At 40.0% G+C, this 18,143-nt stretch overlaps 2 protein-coding genes across 2 annotated transcripts in view; one reads left to right on the top strand and one right to left on the bottom strand.

Annotated features, from left to right (window-relative positions):
- LOC6035825 (NGFI-A-binding protein homolog) overlaps positions 1 to 9,412 on the top strand; it is a 32,505-nt gene extending 23,093 nt beyond the window's left edge. Inside the window, 6 exon segments of the mRNA XM_038259232.1 lie at positions 3,596 to 3,697; positions 3,763 to 4,573; positions 4,639 to 4,732; positions 8,062 to 8,159; positions 8,349 to 8,421; positions 8,488 to 9,412. Coding sequence (XP_038115160.1) covers positions 3,596 to 3,697; positions 3,763 to 4,573; positions 4,639 to 4,732; positions 8,062 to 8,159; positions 8,349 to 8,421; positions 8,488 to 8,712 — 1,403 coding nt within the window. The 3' untranslated portion in view covers positions 8,713 to 9,412.
- On the bottom strand, positions 9,409 to 14,063 carry LOC6035826 (venom serine protease Bi-VSP). The gene is made up of 6 exons (XM_001845894.2): positions 13,877 to 14,063; positions 10,774 to 11,142; positions 10,276 to 10,711; positions 10,132 to 10,207; positions 9,984 to 10,068; positions 9,409 to 9,921 (listed from the first exon to the last, which is right to left on the bottom strand). The coding sequence occupies exons 1-6, from the start codon at positions 13,935 to 13,937 to the stop codon at positions 9,479 to 9,481; spliced, it is 1,470 nt and encodes a 489-aa protein (XP_001845946.2). The 5' UTR covers positions 13,938 to 14,063; the 3' UTR covers positions 9,409 to 9,478.
- Between the last annotated feature and the right edge of the window lie 4,080 nt (positions 14,064 to 18,143).

Here is an 18,143-nt window from a genome sequence, read left to right as displayed (position 1 = left end):
CCTGCTGACTACCCTCTCTCTTTTGTCACGGGTTGTTTGCCTCGTTCTGTAAGAGAATAAAACTTTAGATTACGAACAAATACCAAATTTATTCGGAACCATTGATTGTTCCAACTAAAAATTTATGATTTTACCAGAAAAAAACTCTATGGCTGCAATACGTATCCTCCCGAAAGGGTTAATTGGTTGGTTGACAGATTAGTCAATTATTTCAACAGTTTTTGAATCCAAAAAAACTCTAAACCAGTTTCCCAGCGCAAAAAAACAGCCTCAACCCACTTAACCAACAATGGTAAAAGTCATCATAATTTTTCCAAACAAATTTACATCCCCCGAGCTCGATTACGCGCCGCGGTTTAACTGTGGCGACGGCGCGATCAAACAGCCAATTTGAAATCCGTTTTTTCTCCACTGCTTATGCAAATGCATGATTCGGCAAAAAAAGCGACTCAAAGTTGTTAAAACATCGTCAAACAATTTATCGCGCGCGTTTTTTTTGGCTGCCTCGAGTGTCAAAAAAAATTCTGCATTATCTGATCTAGGAGTCACTGCAAAGGTGAGTTCAAGCATTACGTAACGAATTAGTGGAATGTTGGTTAAAGAATGACATTTTTAAATGGAGTATTGACGTGTCGATTTGCACTGAAATTCGTGCGTCGCGGAATATTTGAAAAAGCCCTGTATTGCAGTTGCTCAGAAGTGGGTAACTTTTCCAACCCCTTCTCGGCCGAGGGTGATGCCTACGCACTTTCAACACCCCAATCAAAAGTGAACCAGAAAGCTGCAAACACGGCACGGGAGTACATAATTGAGTCGTGAAAGAGTTAACACACGGAACGATGCTTGACACTGTGTGACGATTTAGATTTTTTTTTATTTTCAATATGTAGACTATTAGTCGAATATACACCGTAGAATCCACTAATAAATATGAAGGACAAAAACATCCACTTCTTAAATTGTTTGCTACATAGAGCCTGAAGCAACAAATGATCAGGGCATAATATTAATTTGACAACCAACATTGCTTTAAAGTTTGAAATTGGTTTAAAAGTTTTAGTAATCAATATAATAAACAAACAAAAGTAACTTAATGACTAATTTTAGGCTATATTGCTCCATCTGTCAATATTAATTTTTAGGTACCTTCCCTTTGATACCTCCCGCTCTTGACGGTCACTTCAATATCGACACAGAGAGAGTCCACTGTATTTAACTTTGAGTTATTGCTTCTAAACAGCGTATTTAACTACATAATTGTTCTAAATAGCTTGTACGGAAATAAGCAAACAAGTACTGTTTTTTTTATTTATCGTTTTTTAATGGTGAAAAAAAATTGTGTATAAAAGGTCAGCCAAATAGGCTCAAAATGAGTAATAATAATATTTTATGGAGTCCACACTTCTAATTATCAAGATCACGGATGAACTGCCATCCCGTTTTTGACAACACGACTTTTCGACATATTTCCGCTCGTCAAAAATGACTAATGAATCTGACCAACTCCATTTTTCTTGTTGATTGAAAACCAATCTAAAACTTCATACAATAATAAACAATTTAAAAATTTACTTTTGTTTTTTGGCAAGCAGAAATGTTTGAAAAAACCGTGCTGTAAACAACTACTGGAAAATACTAAATTAAAATGTTTCAGTTTGATTCAACCAAATCGTACACAATAAAAATTGTGTTTGGGATGTAAAATTAAAGGCTTATTTAATGTTTTTTGATACCTCATTTACAGAACTTGTTCGGTAACTGGGTGTTATTTAACTGGGCGCTCGATAACTGTGCTGTAGCCTAGCATCAATGCAGACAAACGTCAAAAACAATAACAAAGCAAAATGATCGAGGGGTCAGTGGATGCAAAAATAATTCCATCAAAGAAAAATAAATACTTTTATGATTTTCATGTTATATTAAACGGAAATTTAAAAGCAAATAATAATCTGGAAATACCTTTGACTATTTTTTTTGTGAACAAAATGTTCCCCTCATCATTTTTCCAGCCCGGCCATTGAATAAGTACTGTACATTATTTCTCTATATATAACAAATTATGGAATAATTATTTCAATTACACTCAACCCCCGATGGTTGGTCACTTTTTCGTTTGACACTTTTTTAGTTTGTACCCCGTTGGTTGGTAAAGTCAAACTAAAAAGTGACGAACTGTCGTTTTTACACGGTACTCACGCACACTATCAAAACAAACTTTTGATAGTGTGTGTGAACTCCGTGTAAAAGTGGTGTCAAACTAAAAAGTGACCCCGTTAGTTTGACAACAGTTGGTGTCAACCCATCGGGGTTTGAGTTTTAGTAAACAGCTCAGTTTTTTTGTCACGAAATTCCTTCAAATTTATGATAAAATTTGAGGCAAATTACACTTTAAAAAAAATCATTGAATTAGTCCAAAACTAGAGCACGCAATGTAAACAACAACAAACACGTTTTGTTTGGCTGGCCGTTCGCGTGTGGCAAAACAGCCACGACTATAATTCACCGTGTTGTCGCACTTGCAGGATTTGTTAAGATAGCACAACCTTTTCGGAACTGCTATCGTATGAAGAGTGACAACATTACAAAGGTTTTGATGAATTAATTGAAATCGAATTTTAGAAATATGTGAAGGTCAAAATGTGAGGCATTAAAAGCTGTACAAAATTGCGTTCTTAACTCAATTTGTCCCAGAATCGACGTGCGACAAGATAGTACGATCGCGACGTTTTAGGGTTAAATACTTTGTGTGAAATGTAAAATTCTGTGAGTCTCGTAAATTTTACAGTTTAATGATAACTTTCGAAAGAACTTGCCAATCCTCCCCTAACCAAAATCTTATAACGGTTTACGCAGCGCAACACGTGCTACCTTCTATACTGCCAGCATGCTGTCAGGCGACCCCTTACAACGACGACGACCTACAGCATCTCGTCCGTGATTCGATCGTCGGACGGCAGAAGGAGGGTGTGGTTTCAGTCCCATACGCATTTTTTTTTATTTGCTGCTTCTTGAACACTTCTCCTCTCATGAATAAATCCCCGTCCCCGACTGATGTATTTGTATTTGTTGGGAATTTGGTGTGATTTGCTAAACCCTACACGAACGCGGTGGCTGTGGGCCCACAGACCCTTCCCACTCTCCTGTTGGTTCCCTCAGCAGTTTTTTTTTCTGGTGCGACAATCGGAGGGAGGGATGCCGACGAAGACGTTGGGATGAAGCAAAAAAAAAGTTTAAAGGGTTCAATTGTGATCACTGTACGCACAATTCTTGCAGAAATCGGGAAGGGTTGTAACGGTTTTGGCAGCATCCTTTAATATCTCGCCAAACTGGCTGGCGGTATAAATGGCTATTGCCGAAAACGGAAAGATGATGGAGAAATTAACGATTTGGAAGAAGCAGAAAAACGTACAATAAGAAGTTTTATGAATGATAAAGGCATAAATTAGAAAAGTTGGTGGAGAGGGTAATTGTTGGATGTTCGAGAAAGGGGATGTTTTTTTTGCGTGTTCTGAATTTGGCCGTTACTCCTTTAAATTTGAGCATTGTAGTATTTGGAATGTTGGCTAATCTTTTTCATCTTTCTATTCTTTTTCAGTGGTAGAAACAGCTACCCCGTCCAACGAGGCTGAACTCCAGCTTTATCGCGTGCTGCAAAGGGCAAGTCTGTTGAGTTACTTTGACACGTTGCTCGCCATGGGTAAGAAATCTGCAAAACTTGTTGTAAACCTGAAATAACGTCTTTTTTTTCGCGATTCTTTCCAGGTGGAGATGATCTCGAACAATTTACAAGTTCTTCGCAGGAATTTATGGAAATTGTAGACCTGGTTGGTATGCAGTCGAAGCCCCTCCACGTGCGGCGTCTGCAGAAGGCGCTCCAGGAATGGATTGCGAATCCGTCCGCTTTCCAGACACCGCTCGCGAGTATGGACACGCCGTGCCGGTACTCCTACAGTCCCGGACCGGTTCCGTTGGTGAGCAACGTAACCGCCAGCTACCCACCAGCAGCAGCCGCAGCAGCAACTCCTTATGCACCCACTTCTAGCTTCGTGGGGAATCCATCTTCTAGTACAAACCTCCAACCGTCCCCGATAGGACACCAGGCATCCGGTATGAGCAGTGTCATCAACAGTAACGTGGTCAGTCCAATTGGATCGACTACGACCAACTCGTTGCAGCTGACTCCCAGCCTGACCGAGGAACAAATCGCTAAAATCACCGCCAAGTCCTTCCAGCTAGCCCAAACCATTCCCCAACAGCTGGAACCTCGGCAACAGAACGTCAAGAAGCGCACAACCCGAGACCTGGAGCAGGTGATGGCTATGAACGAGAGCGACCCCCGGCGGATGGACGAGATCCGGAAGTATTCCGCTATTTACGGCCGCTTCGACTGCAAACGCCGTCCGGAGAAGCCACTGACTCTGCACGAAGTTTGCGTGAACGAAGCTGCCGCTCAAATATGCAAGTACGTTCCGGCTCTACTGACCCGCCGGGACGAGCTGTTCCCACTGGCACGCCTGGTCGTCAAGGAGTGCGGCTTCGGACATTCGGCCAGCATCCGTCTGACCGGACTGTGGTAAGTTCAACCTCAAACATTTACACCCACATCCAAAAAGAAGACTAACATGATCTCTTCCACAGTCCATCGCAGCCCAGTCGGCACGACGAGATGGACCCGGCCCAGCAGATGAAGCGGGCCCGCCTCTCCAGTGAAACCAGCTCCGACCTCGGAAAGGTAGATAAACCCTACACCCGGCGCTGAGCCATCCCGATGACCCCCTCGTAGAGCCATGCTCAGCTTAGAATCAGAGAAAGAGAGTGCTTCCTAGGCTTCTGTTGATCCCACAACTTCCAATTACCACCACCTCTTTGGTTTTTCTTTGGTTGATCCCCCACCCCTGGCGCAGACAAAATTATGCTTTCGTTTCTTCCGTTACAGCTTACTCCCACCACCACAACCATTACCAACACGCACCAGTACATGTGCTTATGAGCATCCCGCTTTTGGCTAGACTGTGTGTGTGTGACGATTCCGGGCGGGCGTAGGAACTCACCCGCATCCGGAGCAAACTCCCACGCGACGAGACGCCCCCCGCACAGAATCGTTTTAGGCCCGCTTTTAGAACGCACAAACCCCTACAAGCTTTGGTTTTAGTTTGCAGCGCGCTGATACGCACACTAATGGCTTCCGTTGTTTTCGCTTTGTTGCTTTTTGTTGGCTTATTGTGTTGAACATTTAAGTATCCTTTTATTTACTTACATTTATTTATTTTAAGTTGTTTATTTTTGAGTTATTTTTATTGTATTATTCTTTTAGTTTGTACTAAACTGCATGCTTTCGTTTGTTCAATAAGCTCCGGTTTCAAATTAATCGTCTTGGATTAATACACTCAAAGCAGACGGTCGAGAGTAAAAATACCTCGGTTTTGTCTGAGAGGATATTGATATTCGCAATCGTATAATGTCCTCGGATGCACACCAACACATTTTAATCAGTTAATATCATCCATATGACATGGATCGACTAAAGGCTTAGGTAATTCCAATTATCAATGGTCTCGTGTTCCATTCCCGTTACAAACACTTTTCTGGTGGATGATTTATTTTCTCAGTCCGATTTGCTCCCAATCTTTCCTCTCGGATGAATGCTGCGCTGCTTTGGGTGTATTCATATCAAAGAGTTGTAGCTCGATGCTTGTGTGATCTCTTGTACTAAAAAGACAGAGTCCTAGCAAATATAGTAAAAGAGAGCACGCAACCATCGAGCTGATAGTCATTAAACAGTTAAAACTTTTGAATGCATGATCTTATACAGCTTTTATTTTAGAATTGTCGGTACGCTTACCACATTCAGCATCTATGCTCTAAATACATCCCTCAGCTCCAATTGACGGAATTAAATTTTAGAGGATTCCCTGCCAATAAATAAAATTACAAATTTGGGAACAAATTCTATGGAATTATCTTAAGCAACCATGCGCACCCACGTTTATCTATAGGGATAGCAAAAATAAGGGAACGCATGGTTGGTTAACATGATTCCATAGCATTGTAAACAAATTTAAAATTTTATTTATTTGCAGAGAATTTACTAAAATTCAATTCTGTTTTTTGGAGCGTGTCCAGGGATCTTAAATCTATCATACCTTGACGAAACTGAGGCGTTTACTGACATCAACTTCAAAAATGTCGAGTTGTGCAATCAACTTTACTAAAATAGAAACTTTTACAGTCTGGACTCGATTATTCAAAGCCTCGATTATCCGCAGTTTCGATTACCGTAAACTGGGGTGACTTTGATAGCCCGGGGTGATATTGATAGAAATTTGATTTGGCCACTAATTTTGATACATCCAATGTAACAGTCACATTTTTGCATATATTTTCGATAATAAGCTATCCCTTGATACTACCATACTCAAAATTCTCAAAAATGTTTAGATATTCATTTGACGGCCATTTGAAAATCCTATCAAAGTCACCCCGTGCTATCAAAGTCACCCCAGTTTACGGTATCCGAAGGTTTCATAGAACTTCGGACAATCGAACCACGAAAAAAACATTTTTTTTTATTTTAACATCAAATACGAGTTTAGCGACCCCATATTAGTCAAATTTGAGTGGTTGATTGTCTGTTTCATTAGCATATGAATATTTTCAATAAGATTATGTAGTTTATCGACGCCATTCATATCAGTTTCATTGCGAACGTTGCCACATTTGATATGAAGTCTTCGACTTAAAAAACGAAATCTTACGTATTTACTTACTCATCCGTTGAAGAAGATTTTATTCATTAAAACCTACGAAATGTAGAGTTTTATTGAGTTCATAATAAATTCCACTTCTAAAACCCAGATCAAACAACAAGCTAGTCGAACAGTCAAATTTCAAGACTGCTTTCCTTAAATTTTACCTAGGAAACTAGAACTAGTACTAGTATGTTGCAATCATGTATAGATTTTTAAATATTTTGAATTCAGGAAAAGGTTGAAAAAATATGATTGAATTTTACCCTAGGAGAATGTTTGTCACACATTTATTTTTATACAATTCGTGACATCCACATTTCTTTTCTACATCACCATGATGAATAAAGATATTAATGTTTAAAGACAAGTGATTTAATAAGACTGTAGCCATAAATAAGAGAAAATCATCCATTTTGACAGGATACTCTTCTAGCTTCCGTACAATTAGGTTTTAAATTCAATAAAACGCAATACAAGGAGGAAAGTACTGAAATATCCTCAAATAGAGGATTCGATCAAGTACTACAAAACACATCTAAGGGTGAGGGTAAATTTGCATTGAAAATTTGTTACGTAAGGGAAGTGAAGAGAGCCTTAAAAACTTTGGGTTCCGCAATATTTAGTCATCCCTGTTGGAAATAGATGATTTTCCCTTCAATTGTTGATGTAGATGCATGGCTTATCACACGCAACGCAACGCAATTTGGTAAAAGAAAAGTGTTGTGAGAATTATCAATATATCAACTGTAGATCACTAACATGTTATAAAAGTTATTGTTGTTATTGTTGATTAGTTTGTTCTTGAATTTTTTATAGAAAGTAAAACAAAGTTGTTGTTAATCATGATTTAAATATTATTATTATATGTTATTAAATGCATAAAAAGTCATATTATCAATTGATATATATTAAGTAACTAACAAATTGGATGAATCAATCAACGCAATTAACAGTCAATTAGTGCGCAGAAAAGGATACGCAGAAGCTGAGCAAAATTCTCACATCATTTCACTTTTTCTCGTGCACCAAGTGCTGCACCCTGTTTTGGCCAAACTATTCTAAAACATCCCAGCACAATATCCGGTGCTAGAAAAACAAACGCTTACCGCTTCCTGCTTCTGCTAGAATGTAGTTTAGAAAACAAAACGCGCGTGATGTAGTTTAGAAAATTATTATTTAGTCATTAAAGTTAAGTTATTGCTTTCTGCTTCAAAGCTTTTAAAACTCCTTTAGATTGAAAACCCTTTCACGCTGTGATTGAACCATCGTAATAATTCTCTGTGATATGTTCGTCCCCCACCTCCCTTCCCAGGAAAACTCCGATGACAACCGGGACCTGTCCTCAACATCGCTGTACCAGCACATGACCGGCGAGAAGCCTTTCGACCTGACCGACTCAAGTAAATTTTCGTGAGTATGTTAGTAGTAAAGTTGGCTCTTTCGAGAAACCAAAATTTTGAGCAATCGCAAGCCCACTCAAAATTTGGTCTAGATCTGGATTGTTCTTGGAAGAGCTGGAGTTTGTTGCTTTTTGTTGTGTAGAATGATTGGCAATATTCGCAGGACTAATAATTTCTTGCATTTCTCTTCATTCCACAGATTCACTCGATCCGAATTTGATGACGCAGATTCTCGATTTAGTTTTAGCAATTCAAGTTCGTCACCAGTTCAAGTGAGTCTTTCTCCTCAAATATCCTCAAACGCCAAAGTAACCAATTTCCCCCTCCTCCAATTTCAGGCTGGAAATGGAATCGACCGAGATCTGAACGAGCACGACTTCGCGGAGAACCTGCGCCACTCGGTCCGCGGCCCGTTGATTCCCCACGAGAGCGCGCTCGGCGTGCAGGTCATTTCGTCGTCCGGTGGGCACATCATTGCCGTCGCGAACCCCGCGCTGGCCCTCAGTCCGGCTCTCAGCGAGGCCATCACCATCAAGCGGGAGGCCATGTCGCCGGATTTATAACGTGGCCACCGGAAGAGGACTGCTGCCGCGGAAGCTGCTGGGGGGCGATTTTTATAAGTACGAATTTTGAAAGTCTCACAGATTCATTCAGATAGGAAAATTTTGGTCAGAGTAAAATTTTTGCTAAGAGTATAAAATTTGCACACCTAGTCTACAAACTTTCACAAAGTTTGGAATATTTTTGGAAATTCAAAATTACCGACAATGACGACATTTCGCAATTGTGAGATTCACATTAAAATTTGTTTAACGTAAAGACTGTTTCTTAGGTTCATTTATCTTTGTTTTTGTTAGATGCACTCGACTTAGACTCAATTCGTTCATTTTACAAGAACACTTAATTTTGAGTAAAAATGATTGCAAAACAGTAATCCTGAGACTGTGTAAATCTTTTTTTCAGACTGTTTATTTCTCTGTTTAGTTTTCTTTTTTTATTATTATTGTAAACGTTATCAAAGGGGTCTGTAAATAAAACATTACACATTTATAGCTGTGTATAATTTCGTAGCTGTAATACAGTTTTATTATTGTGTAATCGAAATAAACTTTCATGTGTATAAAAACATTACACAACTGAGAATGAACATTTTGTACAAAAATCAGCCGGTACGTTCAAAAATAAAACAAACGATCAGATATTAAACAAATTGGAACACTCATTTTATCAAAACTCCATCACTGAATAAAACTTCTAGATTAAGAAAGTTGTACAAAACAGTGTTTTATTAACAAAAAACGCATGAGTAAATTTCGAAATCCCCACTCCTTACACCGGTTCGCTGACTTTCTCCTTGACCCACTCGACAAACTGCGACACCCTAGTATAAACACCGGGCACCTCGGCGCGAGCACATCCAATTCCGTACGACACCACTCCGACCTGGTAGTAGTAGAACTCGGTTCCATCGCGCTGCGGCAGCATCAACGGACCTCCGCTATCGCCCTGGCAAGAGTCCTTGCCGCCCTCCAGTACGCCTGCGCACATAACGGCATCATCAAACTGTTTCGCCGAAAAGGACTTTCCGATCTTGGCGTAGAGTCCGCGACAATCGTCGTTTGAGATGATTGGGATCTGGAGCTCCTGCAGCACGTTGGCCGATTTGCCACCCTCCTGGGTGCGGCCCCAGCCCGCAACGAACGGCGTGTAACCGATGAAGTTTCGCGTCCGGATGGGGTCGCTTAGTGGAAGGCAAATTGGACGAACGGCATCTAGAAGAAATAAGGACGTGATCGGTACTGCAGCTTGAAACAAAAGGCGAATCAGAACATACCATTGAAAGCAACGTCTTCCCCGAGATAAAGAATGGCCATGTCGGAGTGTCCATCCTTCTTGTCATACTGAGGGTGAGTTTCAATCTGCGAAAAAAGCAAAATTAGCATCGATCATCGATCAGGTCACGAGTTCAACGAGCGACTTACCTTCACCACGGGGATATCGATGTGCTGAGTCTCCGTATCAGTCGAGGTGTCGTGTTCGCCCAATCGCACCGAGGAGCTATAAAACGAAATCATACAAGTTCAAGATTAATCGTGCACGATAGTGAGGCTCCTCCAATAACTTACAGATCTTTGCGAATGCAGTGGGCTGCCGTCAAAATGTGTCGCTTGGTAATGAGCGATCCTCCGCACTTGAACGAAACTTCGCCCAGCGTGTTCTTGTACCCAATCAGGGCCATCCAAGGCCATCCGTGCAGCGCGGCAGGAACACCCCCGACGACGCGATTGTGCTCGACCTTGCTGAAGCCACACCCCTCGGCCGGCGTCGGCAGCGAGACGATATCGGCGTTTTTCGACAGAGACGGTCCCTCGGTGGCTGGTGCCGGTGGTGGCGCAACCGTCGGCGGAGGGGTAGCCGGAGGTGCCTGCACATCCAGCGGACAGCACACATTCGGCTGAATGTAGTTACAGATGGCGTTCGACTGCTGGATGAACCGAACGTACTGGGGATCTTTCTGGCGCTGGAGGAACTCACCCAGCAGGGACGGACAGCTTCGCAAACCTACAATAAACGTGTCAACCCGTTAAGATCAAGCCAACAAATCGTGCAATAAAGTTACTTACTAATGCAGTACCCTTCCCTGCTGTCCGGACCGATACAATCTGCCTGGCGTGGACCTGCCGTGACCGGTGCCACTGTCGTCACCGGCCGAGGAGTTGTCGTGGTGGTGGTTGTCGTCGTTGTTGACGTTGTGGTTGGCACCTCAATAAACGGCGAACTCGAGCTCGGAAGCGGATCATACTGGACTCCGTCGGTGCAGCAGAGTACCGGATATCCAGCGAACACGCGGTTTCCGCAGCTTCGCTGGGACGCAACTAGAAAGTTGACCGTCTGGCGGGAACGATCATTCTGGTACAGTCGGACCAGCGAGGGGCAGTTTTGCAGGGATTGACACACCCCGATGGTGCCGTTGGGCGTGTAGCAGGACTGGGCTGAAGATTTAAGTTGTATTTCGTTAATCATCCTTGGAGATATTCGGTGATTTTGGCGTCTTTGGCAATCTCACGTTTGATGATATCATCAATTCAACTTCCTGCACTAGAACAAGTCATTAACTAGAGGTATCTCATGGCTGATTGTAAATAACGCTAGAGAATTTAGTGTATAGATGTTAATTTTAACTGCAAATAGACAATCAACGCTGCACAGGTTTTGAATCACTTATTTTTAATCGTAAACTGAAAACCTTTCTATTACACAGACCGTTAAATTTTGTGGTCAGAGAGCAAAATGTCAACTTTCAAGGGGATTTGTTTTGTTTTTCCCAATTGATTACAAATCGGTATCCATATGTAAAGGGTTTAAATTATGGGTTTTCGTATGGATATTTTTATACAATTTGACAGAATAACTATAACATAATCTTGCAGAATACACATATCACCTTCCAATAATATTTGTTTATATTTCATGAAAGCATGCAACTTAATTTTCATGGGATCCCAAACAAATACAAACATAATGAATTTTAGGAAGGCTAGACAATTTCTTACAACAATAAGATATCTCGTGACGAAGGGGCGGTACGACCCCTTCCATTTTTGAACATGCGAAAAAAGAGGTGTTTTTCAATAATTTGCAGCCTGAAACGGTGATGAGATAGAAATTTGGTGCCAAAGAATTCCGGAAAAACGTATTTTTCATCGAAAAAAACACTAAAAAAGTTTAAAAAATTCTCCCATTTTCCGTTACTCGACTGTAAAAATTTTTGGAACATGTCATTTTATGGGAATGCGTTTGAAATCATTTTTAGCATGTTTGGGTTGATTTAAACATCTTTTGAAAAGATTTTGATTTAAACATCTTACAAGTTGTTGAAGTTTGAGTATTTTGGGTTAAAATGTACAAAAAATCTTATTTTTGCTATTTCTAAAATCACTCATACAGTCATCCCACATATTCGGAACGGTTCCCAGATCGGCCAGTGTTCAAAAAATCACAGCAAATCGATAATTGAACTTAATGATTCGCTTTTACCTTCATTTGAAAGCTTTTCTTGTGATCTTTCGAATGCTGTATCGAACATGTGCAACTTTTAACTTTTTTATGAAGTTTTTGATGAATTACTTTGACCCTTGAAATCCACAAATTCGGAACACTTTTTTCTTACGAATGTGAACAAACTTTGGATCTCTCCAGGAGTACATATTTATTACCAAATAATGATTTCACACACTGAAACCAATGAAACTCAAGCTTTGTGATGTTTTATACATGGTTTGATAACTTTTTTTGTGAAAATATCAGTTAAATTCAGGTGTTCCACAATTGTGGGAGGCACAATAACATCCCACAATTATGAAACAGGCTATTTGGAGGCAGTGTTTTGCTGCTCTGGACAAAATAGTCTTGGAATGAAGTTTTTTGTTCAAAAAGTACTACTTTTACTAGTGAAATAGCAAGATAATGTCCAAATGAAGGTTCTAAAAATAGTAAGGTCGACAGAAAAGCTACTTTTGGCATGCTATTGACAAATTATCATAAAAGTGTTCCGAATTTGTGGGTGTTCCGAATATGTGGGATGACTGTAAAATCCTTATTTTATTATGGATTTCGGTCATCTTGACTTCATTCGACGCGTATTAGCAAAAACTATAAGTTCTGATACTTTTTAGCATGATTGAAACATGACTTCTCTTGTCTTTATACGTTTGAACCGTTTGTGCAATAGGCTTACCATAGAAACTTGAAGAGTTTGAAAACGGATCCTACCCAGACTGCTTCAGTTAGTATAGAAGGCAACAGTGCATTGTTGTAACAACTTATTGAGATGGTTCATCCAAGAACTCCTTGGAGTTAAGACCGGTGGGTCTACCGCCGTAACAAGCAAGAGGTCAGTGATTTTTACCACTGATTATAACTGATTATAACTTGATTATAATGATTATAATGTTTGCAACATACTTAGTCCAGCAACCCAAAACAGGAAAGAATGATTGCCAAAATCACTTGAATTTATTTGCGTTAGTTTTCCATGATATTTATTCAAAAAATTAATGTTATCAAATAAATGTCTAGTACACAAGTTTTCTTGAAAGTAAACAAAATTGAACTGAAATCTCAGCAAAATTACAAAACAAAACTACAGTCAATAAATGAATGAAAAACTACTTTAGACGAACATTAATATGCACAGCAATATTTCCTTTCTGTTGATCTTCATCGTCATAAGTTCAAAATTTCTTCCTAACTAACTGTTCTTTTTAGGTATGTTTGCACAAATCTATCGCGTACAACCGGATCACGTTCGCAAGCCGCTTCAAGTTAAATGCCCCTCGGCGAGTCACTGGCTTTGGCACACAACACAAACACTCTTCCGCAAAAATCAGTCCAAAATACGCACGTAGCATAAAAGCAGCCCAATCAACACATAAAAGACATCAACTCGAATGATAAAGAAGCAACGAACCGGCTCCGGCGCCGCGAGTACGTCATCGAACACCACTACACACCAACACCAACAATTTAGTGAGCGATCGATCGCCGAAGCGCGGTCCACTGCACGCAGAACGAAAGCCGAAAATCTCCGATGTGCTTGACCTTCGGCGATTCAAGGATTTTGGTGTGATCTTGAATGGGACAGGTGAACTTGTTTTTGAGTCACCTTACGAACGAGTTGCCAAAGACACCACCAATCACTTTTTGTAGAGTTTCAGCGCTTCCTACCTTGGGGATGCACACTGTGCACGATCAGTGCAGCAAATATCACAAATTTAAGGATCCACATGACTGATTAGAGCAGTAGCCGATGCTTGGCTTAATACACTTCCTTAAAAAAATCACTGCACACAACTATCAATACGACCGTTAAGATCTTCGTTCTAACCCGATCGAGTGTCGCGACGAGACTAAGCTGAACCCGTTCTTCCTATAACAATTTTAAGCAAAAACTATACAAGCACGTATGCAAAGTCGCGCGAATCGGAAACAAACAACTTTTCGCGCACCAATACAAACGATCATCGACCGGGGATGGGTTTGGCGAGGTTCGTGCTATCACGCGTCTTCGGGTGAAGTTCCTTCGAGCATCAGCTGGAAGTACATGTGCTAAGGGAAACGGCATCGCGGGAAGGTGTGAGTGATGACGAGCCGGTCGGAGGGACGACCGGCCAAGTTTATGACAGTGACACATCCTTTTACGTATAAGTGAGCAATCAACGAGAGTGATCAACGGGCGATCGTATAGCCGTGCGATCAAAGCCGTGAGATGCAAATCAAATTAGACTTAATTTTATGGGAGTTTAGATTGTTGCTGCGGAATTTTACCCGCCGTTGTTGATATTTAAAGTCTTCAAAAAACACGTAAACAGTGAAATTTTAGCGAATAGCATTCATGAATTTGGAAATTGAGAAGGAAGATTTTTTAAATCTTCCACTGAGATCTATCAAAGTATTTCCAGGAAAATTTAATTTAACTTAGAATTGATTGAAGAGACTTAAGGTGAAGCCGTTGATCATTTTCGAAGAAAATCGGTCATCACTATAAAATATTCTGTATTAAATTCAATTTAATGAATTTCAGCACCAATAGGAATCAGCATGTGTCCATTGTTGCCTTCTTGAAGCAACTGAAAGAATTTTTGATCTAATTCAATTGTGCTTCAAAATTTATATAATTTTGTGACACAGTCATTGACGTCCTAGTTGGCAATCATTGATTAATGACGATTTCCATAACTTTACAAGTAATGGGATAATCGATACCAAAAGGCATCAGCATGTGTAGGGCACTATTCCAAACATCTTGTTGAAGGAATTTTGTCAAAATATTGAAAGCGACGCAAAATTTATATCTTTGAACGAAAAATCATGACAATGATGGAAGTCTTCACGTTAAGGGAAAACATAGCTAGAGAAAAAAAATCTCTTAGGACATTTTGGAATTTCGGATAATTTCTAGATTGGATTTTTTTTCCAGATTTCAGACATTCAGCAAACTTATGACCGTAATGTATGATTTCGTTATTGGTAACATGATTTTCCTTAAGTTACCAGAAAATGATTGGCACTCCGAAATTAAAACCCAAATATTTTTCCAGGGCTGTGGAGTCGGAGTCGTTTGAGTCGGGTCTTTTTGGGGACCTGGAGTTGGAGTCGGAGTCGGAGTCGTCAAAACTCTAATAGCTGGAGTCGAAGTCGGAGTCGGAGTCGGCTAAATTATATAAGCTGGAGTCGGAGTCGGAGCCGGAGTCGTAAATTTCTGATAGACCCGGAGTCGGAGCTGGAGTCGGAGTTGTCAAAAAATTTAATATAATTTACGAACTTATTTATTGTTCAATATTTGTTATAATTCAGGTTAATTCCCATTTTTTTATATTTTAAATTTATTTATTGAATTGCACTGCGTTGAGATTTTTTTGTTTAATTTATTTTTTGGTTCAAGATATTTATCAGATACAGTCATCCCTCATATTCGGAACAGTTTCCAGATCTGCCAACGTTCAAGAAATTATAGAAAATCGATAATAAAACATAATGATTTGCTTTTTTCTTCATGTGAAAGCTTTTCTTGCGATCTTTCGATTGATGTATAGACTTGCTGTATATTTTTACGTTTTATATCAAGTTTTTAAAGAAAAACATTGACCCTTGAAATCCACAAATTCGGAACACTTTTTTCTTACGATGTAAACAAAGTTTTTTTTCTCTCCAGGAGTACATATTTTTTACAAAACAATGACTTCACACTCTGAAACCAATAAAACTCAAGCTTAGTGATGTTTTAAACATGGTCTCATAACTTTTTTTGTGAAAATATCAATTAAATTCAGGTGTTCCACAATTGTGGGAGGCACAATAACATCCCGCAATTATGGAACAGGCAACTTGGAGGCAGAGTTTTGCTGCCCTGAATAAAATAGTCTTGAAATGAGGTTTTTTGTTCAAAAAGTGTTCTTTTTACTAGTGAAATAGCAAGAGAATGTCCAAATAAAGGTCCTAAAAATAGGAGGGACGACAGAAAAGTTGCATTTTGCTTCCTATTGACAAATTACCACAAAAGTGTTCCGAATTTGTGGGTGTTCCGAATATGTGGGATGACTGTACCATGATGTTTTCGAAGCATTTTTATTGTGATTGGAAAGCTCACTATCAGTATTTAACAAAAAATAATTATGTTTTTAAAACATTATCAACAATTATTTCAATCTTCAACTTGTAACGCAACTTGCTCATTTTGTATGTAAATAAAAATAAATCAAAGTGTCGTGCTGAAAACATTTCAAGCTGACAAAAAATATCGAAAATAAGTTGCTACTAATTTTGAAATACAGTCAAACCGGCGGAGTCGGAGAATTTTGGAAAGCTGGAGTCGGAGTCGGTTAGGGTTGGTAGGCCGGAGTCGGAGTCGGAGCCGGAGTCAACAATTTGTGGAAAGCCGAAGCCGGAGTCGGAGTCGGCTTGAGCATGAGCATGGTTGACTGCCAATGAGCTGCTACTCCGTTATTGAAAGATCAGCTGAAGTTAAACAATGAATCAAAAATGATCAGTGGGAGCCAACCATCCGTTCACTGTTTAACCTCTGAAGACTACTTTATTAGTCAATACCGGCGCCCTCTTAAGAAGCCTGCAGTTCAACGAAAGGGAGGAATGTTAGTCCGATAGTTGAAGTTGCAGACTCATCAAGCACATAGTTTTTCGCTATATACTTGTTGATACCGCTTGAGACCGTTGAATCCACAGCATCTCCTTCAAGCATCACGTGATTCATATTTTTTTTGGGTTAGTAGGATAAGGTATTGACTTTTCGATGCCTCCCGAGGAGAAGAATTTCATAACAGACCCGTCGGCGAGCCTTCCGAGCAACGATACTATGGGAAGGTCTTTCTGGTTAACACACAAAATCACTCATACACAGTTATTTTGCTCCACTATTAACTCAAGGATCCAAATTGTCAGTGCGTCTTTCGATCATTATACAAAAATGGGTTTTTCACCGCAAAAAAATAAAACCTTATTCGAAAAATTTAAACACAATCCACCCGACGCCGTGCCTTCCGATCAACGATTATATAGGAAGGGCTTTGAAAATCACAAAAAATCACTTTTCACTCCGAATATTGTTAACGACCACGCGCTCCCTTTGCCAATTATGCACTGATGACGCTGCATTTTCAGAGGGTAATCTTCTCCACGCAGCACACAATTCACGATTCAACCTAAAAATGTGAAAAAATCAAAAGCGTTCAAATATGAAATTGACAACTATGCGTAGAATGGCAGTACAGTTCTTAGAACTCTTGTTTCAAAATAACCAATCTACACGTATTTTCCCATCACTCGAAACAGATAAGTATTTACAAAATCAGGTTACTACGCTGAAGGGCCAACTGATAAAGACTCATCAAGGAGACTCACTTAAGTATAGGGGGATTCGACGGAAAAAAGGAATCCTGAGCAATGATTAAGTGATTAAGCCTCATTCATCTCTACGGGCAATCAGAACTACGTCAGTCGCAGATTCCCTCTTTAATAAACTTCACGCGAGTCAGCTCAGTACAACAGAACTGCAAAAGCCGCCCGCCAACAAACGTAAATTATTAAAGTGGCGATTAGAACATACATCGATTAGCTCGCGGGGGGTATAAATATTTACAATCTGTTATTTATTAAACACGAACCCAACCCATTGGTCGGGACCCACCCCCCGGCTTACTGGCAGTCGAGATCACGATCCCGATTGAGAGGGCTGGGTGCTAAAATCGATTCCATAAGAGTAGTAATTAACTCTGGTTGAATGTCTTCATTACCTTACCAGTTCTGGATTGTCTTGGTGATTTGAATGTGGATCAACAAAGTAAGAGTGCAAATTTTTGAACAACAACAAATTTCGAAATAAAAGAGCTATCACATACATCACACGATATTGTGAAACGCGTAATGTACTCAATGTTTGACAAATACGTCGCGACGTCATGATCAGATACTTACTGTA

The sequence above is a fragment of the Culex quinquefasciatus genome, chromosome 3 (assembly GCF_015732765.1).
Source record: "Culex quinquefasciatus strain JHB chromosome 3, VPISU_Cqui_1.0_pri_paternal, whole genome shotgun sequence".
Lineage (NCBI taxonomy): Eukaryota > Metazoa > Arthropoda > Insecta > Diptera > Culicidae > Culex > Culex quinquefasciatus.
Note: the sequence above shows the minus strand (reverse complement) of the source record. Positions and strands in the feature narration are given on the sequence as shown.

Excerpts from the sequence above, each read along its gene's own strand:
- LOC6035826 (XM_001845894.2), bottom strand. The coding sequence starts at position 13,937 with ATGTGGATCCTTAAATTTGTGATATTTGCTGCACTGATCGTGCACAGT. Across the intron at positions 10,712-10,773 it reads CAGGGAAGGGTACTGCATTA|GTTTGCGAAGCTGTCCGTCC; the intron begins GTAAGTAACTTT and ends CGTTTATTGTAG. Across the intron at positions 10,208-10,275 it reads CACTGCATTCGCAAAGATCT|CTCCTCGGTGCGATTGGGCG; the intron begins GTAAGTTATTGG and ends TTCGTTTTATAG.